At 31.1% G+C, this 9667-nt stretch overlaps 1 protein-coding gene across 1 annotated transcript; it reads right to left on the reverse strand.

The window, feature by feature from the left end:
• Window positions 1-6761: 6761 nt before the first annotated feature.
• Window positions 6762-8477, reverse strand: LOC108488909 (coumaroyl-CoA:anthocyanidin 3-O-glucoside-6''-O-coumaroyltransferase 1-like). The gene has a single exon (XM_017793184.2). It carries the CDS (start codon window positions 8299-8301, stop codon window positions 6928-6930), a length of 1374 nt encoding a protein of 457 aa, XP_017648673.1. The 5' UTR covers window positions 8302-8477; the 3' UTR covers window positions 6762-6927.
• Window positions 8478-9667: the final 1190 nt, after the last annotated feature.

The following is a 9667-nucleotide window of genomic DNA, read 5'->3' on the forward strand; positions in this document are numbered from 1 at the left end:
CTTGTATCAAGATGTGATGTTATTTGGTTGATAGATTATAACTTGGCTAGATTTTGTAGTTGTGTTATGCATGATCTGTTGGAACTAGTGCCCTAAGTAAATTATTTTCGTCTAAGTACACTTTTAATTTTTCAAACAGATTGGTTAATAAAACTATTCATGAATTACATTAATACTTTGTATATTATCCTCACATGGTTTTTGCACGTAAAAAAAAAGCAAATGGTGCTCATTGGTAGTCTAATGTTTAACTAATACGAAGCGATATTACGTGGTCAGATCGTAATACAAAATGAAAACTTGTATTAGTAGGCGAACCTAAACATGTCCTTAATCTAATTGGAAATGAGAAAGCCAATACTAATATGTTGTCTATCAAGTCCAATTGAGGAGAGGCCTTGTATTGGGCATCGAAGTAGATGACTTCCAGAAGATAGAGACATAGATGTGACTGACTAGACTGTCAGTACATCAGACTGGCATACTTCAATCCTGAGTGGATGGCGGACTATGTATGTTTGACTCGTGCACTTAGATGTAAGTAATAGCCTGAGTTCGAATAGATAAGGAACCAAAAATTAGTGTGCTGGGTGTACGACTTCTGCAGTATGTAGCGTCATTCACAACAGTGGAATTCATAGCCCAAGACATAGGAAAATGATATCTTTTCATTGGCATTACATTGTTGATGAAAAGTAAATATAACCACGGGTCATTCATCTTTGTGATGAATGACTTGACTACTGTTTAATAGTAATTAAATTTTCATAAGGAAGATGTAATGGTAATCATGAGACAAAATACGATCATATTAGGAGAGGAGATATTATCCCAAAGAGATCAAGGATATCCTCTGAGGGTAACACACTTATGACAAGGTCATTGGATGACTATTAAGTAGTTGCTTTAAAAAATAGAAATGAAAATAATAAATGATCTATTTGCAAATATATATCGATTATTAAAAAATAATTGGAAAAATAGGTTTATGTTTTTGAACAATTTTAAAGCCCGAAAATGAATTCATTTTGGTCATGGTGAACAAGTTGAGTTGTGAAATATTGAATACATTTTCTTAGAAATTTTACTAGGGTTAAAATTGGGATGAGAAAATTATTTAATTGGAAAATTAATGTTTATTTTGGAAAGTTGAAAATATGTATTGGGTTGAATTAAATTATAAAGTGTTGGGTTAAAAGTTCAGAAAACACATATAATTAGACCCAATACAATGAGGGCCCGAATCCCCATCATAATACGTATGAGGGGAAGCACACCCTATTAGCCCCTCTCCTCCTCTTAGTTGGACTAAAACGTTTGTTTTTATATTTGAAATAAACCTCTACAATTCAATACGAGTTTACCTTCTCTCCCTATAAATAGATGACATCGGTAGAGCTATTTACATAACTTGAAGATATTGTTACTCTGTCGAAAAAGAAAGAAAATTTATTCTCAACTATTATATATATATATATATATATTCAGAATAACAATTCTGTCGGTTTCTATTTTGAAGAGAGAAGTTTCGTTTTCACCCCAAAAGTAGAGAAAACTTTTTCCAGTTCTGTGTTTTGATTCAATTGGTTCAAGCCCACACTTGAAGTAGTTCATGGTACGAAAATAGCAGAGAAGATCATTTGGTTGAAAGCTTAAAAACATCAAGGATTCGTTTATCCGGTAAAGTAAAAATATCTTCAAGTTGTGTTTCATAGCCCTACTGGTGCCATCTATTTATAGGGAGAGGAGGTAGAATCTTTGTTGAATTAGAGAGGTTTATTTCAAATAGAAAAAATAACTTCCTACTTATAATAGGAGTAGGGTGGACAACATCCCCTAGTATTCCTACTAGGGTTGTCGCCCCCTCCATATTCCATGAGGGGATTTTGGGCCTCTCTCACATCGGGTCCAATTATGAGTACTTCCCAGACTTTTTGACCCAATACTTTGTAATTTGATCCAACCCTATTCTTTTTTTCTATTCCCCAAAATAAACTTCAATATTTTATATTAAATAATTTTCTCATCCCAATTTTACCCCAATAACATTATGATGATTTACCTTTAGTAAAATTTCTAAAAATATATATTTAATATTCACAATTCAACTTGTCCACTATGATTGAATGATTTATTTTCATTTTCGAGCTTTTACATAACTCAAAAACATAAACTCACTCTCCCGATCATTTTTAAGTAATTCATCTACATTTGCAAATGAATCATTTTTTATTTCTATTTCCATTTTGAGAAAACCACATTTATTTCCAAATTATTTCATTTCTCTATTTTGGAGAAAACCATAATGACTTCTAATTTTTTTTCCATTTCTCTATTTCTATTCATTTTATTCATTTCGATTCAAATGGCTTCAACGAGATAGCGGAGGGACGGGTTAGACATATGTAAGTAAGGCTCAAAGGATTTATAATTAAATTTTGGCTTTTTTCCTATTAATTATAAACTTATTTAGTCACGAAGTCATTCCACTATAATATCGTCACTAAGCTCTTCCTAATGACACATACCATTAGAAAAGCAATTACTCAGTGCTCCTCTAATGACCTTGTCATAAGTGTGTTACCCTCATAGGATATCCTTGATCTTTTTGGGATAATATCTGCTCTCCCAATATGATCATATTTTATCTCATGGTAACCATTACATCTTCCTTCATGAATAGTCAATTACTATTAAATAGTAATCAAGTAATTCATCACAAAGACGAACGACCCGTGACCATATTTACTATTCATCAACCATGTAATGCCAATGAGAAGGATGTCATTTACCCATGTCTCAAGCTATAAATTCCACTATTGTGAATGATGCTACATATTGCAGAAGTTGTACACCTAACACACCATTTTTAGGTTCCTTATCTATTGGAACTCAAGCTTTTACTTATATCAAAGTGTACAAGTCATACATACATAATCCATAATCCATTCAGGATTTAGGTATGCCACACTATGAACATCATAAGTGAATAAATCCATAAATAGATTCAAGATCTATTCTTTTTTAGTCCAGTCCGATGTAGTGTCAGTGTAATCAGTCACATCTATGTCTCTATCTTTTGGGAGTCATCTATTCTGATGCCCAAGACAAAGCACCTCCCCAATTGGACTTGACAGACGGCATATTAGTCTTTGAATCGGTTTGCTCATTTTTTATTAGACTAAGATATGTTTACTAATATAAGTTGTCTTTCTTTATTACAATTCGACCACGTAACACTGCTTAATATTAGTTAAACATTAGACAACCAATGAGCAACATTTGCTTACATTAGACAACCAGTGTGCAACATTTGCTTTCATTTTGCTTTGCGTGCAAAAACCATTTTAGGATAATCATACAAAGTATACTAATTTAATCAATGAATTTGTTTTATTAATCAATCTGTTTGAAAAAAATTACAAGTTTACTAACGAATATACTACACTCAAGGCACCAGATCCAACATTGACTAAATCATAAGGGTGTGAAAAGTGTAGAGGAAAAGGTGTGAATATTAAAAAAATAAAATGATTAAATTGAATTGGAGTGAAAAAGAAGAAATTCTAAAAGTGTAATTTTACCTAAGGTGTATAGTGAATCAAGGTAGGAATTGTAGATATTTTCAATGGGTAAAATAATATTTCCTTAATTAGATAATTATGAGAAAAATCTTATGTATGTAGACAAAATCTCCACCCTTGGATTAAATTGAAAATTGAGAATGAATCTCCACCGTTAGATTAAGATGACGATAAATAATTTTTTATATTATATTTTAATAGTTTATTAATTAAAATAAGATATTTTGATGGAAAAGTGTAGAAAACTCTTTGATCTTCCTTACCATCTCAAGACGCCATCATTTCATGAAAGAAAAAATTTCTTTCTTTTACAATTTGGTCGTTTCTACCTTTTCTTTAACCAAACAATGCTTGAAAACTTCAAATTTTCCCTTATATTTTTAGTGAAATCAATAGAGCAACCTTATATTAAGCTTAATTTCATATAGAGAAAAACGATGTTCATCTTAGAAGAGAGACAAAATATAAGATAGGGTTTGGTGTAAGTAAGGTCAAAATGATAAAATTTTATTATGAATTTCATATTTGTTTCATGAAAAGTGCATGGAAATTATATGTGTCCATTGTTTTTGTATCAAATCTTGTGTATGTGTGATATGTTTATGAAGAGAAAGAGAAGAGAGGTGATTAACATGGTCTTGATATGGGGAAATAAGTAGCACAAGAGTGAAGGAGGAAGAAAGCTCATCCAAGCTTTGTTGTGTATGTACTTCAAGATTTTTACTTTACCTAATTAAACCTAAATTTAAACTATAAGAAAATTGTTATGTTAATATTTATGTGGTTAATTTATAAATGAATATGTTAATATTTATTATGAAATTGACCAAAGAGTAGTGATGATATGAATTGAATTTCAATAACAAAGGAAATAGGTCAAGTGTATGGAAAATTGTGGTAAAAAGGGAATAAATTGTGAAGTGTTCAAAAGTCACCATGTGAATTAAAATATAGTGTTAAGATGTTTAAGTGAAGTGTTACATGAACATAAATTAAATTCTAAAGTGATATTGTAATGTTTACTAATGTAATTATTGACTTTCTTGATAAAAGGACCAAATTGAAAAGAGTGTAAAGTTTAATATATTATTATTTGATAAGTATATGTGATGAAAATGACATTATAAATTCTCGTGTATACAAGATGTGAACTATTTGGATATAGATGGCATGCTATTAGGAAACTTTAAGCGCACTAGTGAAAGTGGCACTTCAATGCATTTTAGTGTAAGTACATTCATTTAGTTGAGTCTACTATGGGCTAAACAAAAAGTGAATAATGAAATCAATAGTGAATTGGTAAGTGAGATGTGGTAAGAATGTATGTGAAAATTTATACATGTAATGTTCTTTTATTTTAATTCATTATGTTATGTTTAATGTATTTATATGTTAAATTCTATTAAGTCAAAAGTAAGTCTAACTCTTGATGTACTTACTAAGTTACAATGTAACTTAACACATTATTTTCTAATGCATAGGTAAAGGTTCGATATGAAGCTCATGATTGAAGATTTTGTCCACAACTCATCTCTTCTCATCACATCACAAGGCTTGAAAGAGAGTTTGAAACTAATATTTTTGTATTAGTTTATGACATGAACATAAGTTTAATTAAGTTATATGTGTATGAAAACTAGTGAAAGTATTTGGTGAAATTTTAATATTTTGATGGCCTAGTGGATTCAGTTGAATTCTGCTTAGGTTACATGATGAATTACATGATATTTTGAATTGTTTTTATGGTATTAAATTATTGGAAAATGTATGGAAATGTTTGTTATTAATTTTGGTATGAAATGAAGTGATTTAGGCTTTGTATGGGCATCCTTACACCCTGAGTATGATACCTTGAGTTTTGGTATCAATACCTCTACTTTAGACCACTATATTCTCACTATTATGCCTACAAAAGGTTCTCGAACAACCTCCAATCACAAACCAAATTGTAGGGAATGCTTGGAAATAGTTTAAAATAAGTTTAATATGATTGAAATGAAGAGTAAAAAGTGAAGTCAAATAAAAAGTAACTCAATGTCCAAATGTGACATCCATTGCTCGAGTTATTGTTTTAATTAGGATAAAGGGTGTTACACATGCCATCAATGGCATTTCAAATCTAAAATCCTAAAAGACCAACATCGGCACCAATGGCTTCTTCCAACCAAGGTGGAGACGAATTTTTCAAATCCAAATACAGAAGTACCAATCGACAATGCTTCGAACCAACATGCCACTGGGTTTTTTTATCTCTTCTTCCTTCGGCGCTCGACAGGTTATTATAAAGAGCTTGATTGAAAATAGATTAAATGTGTTTTGTTGGAATGGTTGATTATAGGCTTCTTTTTATTTTGGTTGTATCAAGTGATTTGAAATTTTTGAAGCATCTGCTTTTTATTTTCAGTGTTTTCGATTTAGGGTTGAGTTTTTAAGACTTATGGGCAAAAACTGAAACTGAGGCTTGATTGTGGTCATCAAATTTGGGATAGAGATTTTTTGTTTTTGTTCATTTTTTTATTACTTTTAATTGAGATTGAAACTTAAATAAATTTTCAATTTTCATTCATCAATTTCTTCAATAAGAACATTAAGTGTTTAAAATTTCCAATGTTTGATTGAATTAATTGGTTTAAATAAAATTTTCAAACAAATTTTTGCTCAGTTTGAGTTTCAAATTTCATTCATCAATTTGAGACTTAATTTTTTTCTTTTCTTTTTTCTTTTTATTGTTTTTAATTTTTATTGTTCATCCATGAAACTTTTGAAGGTGATGAGTATGTTTAAAAATAAAAGAAAATAGTATTAATAATTGAGAAATTAAAATTTAAAATTAAATAAAACAATACATTCAAAAAATTTAGTGAAGTATTGGCTCATGAAATACTATATAATTTTTTTGCAGTATTATTTTATTTTTAAGAATTTTTATATTTTTGTATAAATTTTAAGATAAAATTGATAGAATATATAAACAGTAAAAGGTTGAATTTATTATTAGACCAAAAAAAAACTTAATTTTTAATAATTTAGTGATCAAAATAAAAATAAAAATTCAGTAACCAAAATAAAACGCATAAGCAATACTTTAGTGACCATTTATATAATTTACCTAAAATTTAAGAAAAAAACTTTTTTTTTAATGGAAGCAAATCAATTCATTTAAAAAAATTTTAAAACTTGTCTTTCTTCCCCCCGACGAAACACATCCAAATCTAATTTATCATTGTTACTGTAGAAGGACGGCAAAATGTTACAAATGGGGTTCGATAGCAAGTATTTTAACAATACCAAAATTTAACTATTGTAGTGTAAACCAACCGGGCTCAATACCGGAGTTCATAAATTATTGTAGCTGTTGTAAGCCTCGATGAAAAACATCGTTGAAGCTATGCAATTCTTCTTGAGAAAGTGCTAACCCAAATTCAACCCCACCTTCCTCTTCTCTGCTCTCAGCCATGGAAATGGATCCTAATGAACCAATGTGAGCCACCTCTGTTTTTCTGGGTCTTCCCCACCCAAAATCTATCTCATAAACACCAAATTTGGGTGATGCAGCTATGCTTATAAAATGGGTTCCAGGTTTTAATATTTCTTTATGCTTTGACAACCATTTCTCTGCCTCTCTTAATGCTCCCACCTCCTCCAATTCCATTACTTGTCTCCCAATGGCCTTTGCAGCCACAATAACTCCTTTCTCTTTCACCAGTTCAGTCTTTTTAGCGGTTGCAAAACGTGGCTCAATGCAGTTCCCGAAGTATGTTGGAGGCAGTTTCAGGTGGTGTCTGCAGTCTGCTGAGAAAACTATATGAGAATCGCCTGATAGTGAAGGATGTTTGGTTTCATTTTCTTGTAATTTGTTCAAACAAACCCACATGTAAGCACATGTTACAACAAAAGTTGAAATCCTTAATTTCTCCGATTCGTTTTCCTCCATCAACTTTGTTGTAACCCAGTTTTTCAGCAACTCAACTTGTGATCGTTTAATGACAAAAGTGAACCGAAGCTTGTTAGTGGGAAGGGTATCCGACTCCTCCGTACCCCATTTATCCTTCACGAATGTAGATGCAAGTTGCCCCTGAGGATCTTTGATCAAATCACGGTTGAAATCAGGTGGTGGAAAATTGTTGAGAAAACTGGAATCCCCTTGGGATCTATTAAGAAATGCCCATGATTTCATAAAGTGAATAAACGCTCTACCATCAGCTACAACATGGTTAAACGTAACACCTAACGCAATCCCTGCGTTGGGAAACACAGTAACCTGAATAGCCATGAGAGACTTCTCCAACTTCTTCATTCCATTTCCATTTGTGCTCGTATTTGCAGGCTGCAATTTCGGGAGAAGAACCTGGAACTCCTCAACACGTCGTCCATGATCGCCGATGAGATGGCCAAAATCTACCGTCGACTCTTTAGCAATAAAGCAAACGGAATTGCTGTCTTTGAAGTGAATATAAGGCAATTGAGGCGGTGGAGGCAACACAAGATTGCCCGCAAAGGGAAAGAAATGTTGAAGAACGAGGGAGAGAGATGATTTGAGATTGGGAACAACAGTTTGCATGAAATAGGAAGTAGGGTAAGGGAAATCATAGAAAAAAAGGCGTTGCATGGGAGGAAAACCAAACCAGTATATATCCAAGAACGTAAGAGGAAGAGTCGAAGCATTAAGAACCGATCCATGCGGGAGGAACACCAAGCTATCTTCAAGAATTTTCATGGTGCAATGATCTGCAGATAAAGAGGACCTTAAATAGAAGTTGTGCTTTGCCTTTGCTAAAATCGGGTTGATTCTTACTAAAATTTCAATGTTATGTTTATAGGGTTTAGACTTTTAGAGTTTTAAAGTTCATAAATCCTATGTATGGATTTTGTAACTCGGAGGGATAATTTCTGGGCTTCTAGAATCATCCAAGTAAAAGTTGGGTAAGACAAATTTAGAAAAGTCGAGGCGAATAGTATGGCATCTAATAATATTAACATTGACTGCAATATTTCCAAAAATGAAAGCAATCAGTTGTGTCGCTTGTTAATGATAATTGGTTTGAATTTAGGTGGATTTACCAAGATATTTGTTACATTTACTTCTCACACTTACTTAATTTATTCTTATTATTATGACTTTTAACACATAAAAGTTCGAACTAAGAGATAAGTCGGCAAAAATGAAAATGGAAAGGCTGCCAATTTTTTAAAAAGTTTTAGTTTAAGTAGGTCAAATTTTAATATTTATTGATTTTTAAATAAAAAATAAACGTATTATCATAATAATATAATTTATGTAAAATATATAAAATTATATTAATTAAATTAATGTTAAATTCACTCATAATACTAATTTAATTATACACTTAAATCCACCATTTCAAAAACGTTATAACAATAGAGATATCAAGGGATTTACGTACTTAAACCCACCATCTCAAATAATTTTATGTTATCTGTGATTAATTAACTATAAAAGTTGCCAACACCTTGGTTGAAATAGCAAGGTCAAGATTATTACATCTTAACTTTATTATTATCAGATTAATTTAACGATGATTTTTAATTATTGTAAGTAAATTTTATTCGATTAAGTTTGAATTTTATATTTTATTATTATTTCATAATTATTATTTATAATAATGATAGCCATTATTTATTATTTATTAATAAAAAATGAAGAAGAAAAGAGATTGCCAGTAGCCTACTTTTTTTTTTTTCTTCAATCTTCCCAGAGCGTAAGTTGCGTGTGAGACTTGTTCAAGGTTACCATTTCAGACTTTGATTTCCAAGTTTAGGTGTACTTTTCTTTTAGCCCACACACTTTATGTTTTGTGGTTTTTGTGTGTGGTCTTTATACGTCGTTATCATATTTTCGCCATTTCATTGTTGATCTATTGTTTCGTCATTGTTAGATCATGTGTCTTTCATTGTTATACCCATGTGCATTACAACATGTAAGTATAGAAAATGCTTGAATAGCAAATTCACTTGCTGGAAGATCACTGAACTCAACCTCTCGGGTGGACTATTCAGATAACCAATAACCTAATTTTCATTAGGAACATGAAGTCGTTTGGTAACCAAATATCAAATAAGTT

This window comes from Gossypium arboreum, chromosome 10, assembly GCF_025698485.1.
Source record: "Gossypium arboreum isolate Shixiya-1 chromosome 10, ASM2569848v2, whole genome shotgun sequence".
Taxonomy (NCBI): Eukaryota; Viridiplantae; Streptophyta; class Magnoliopsida; order Malvales; family Malvaceae; genus Gossypium; species Gossypium arboreum.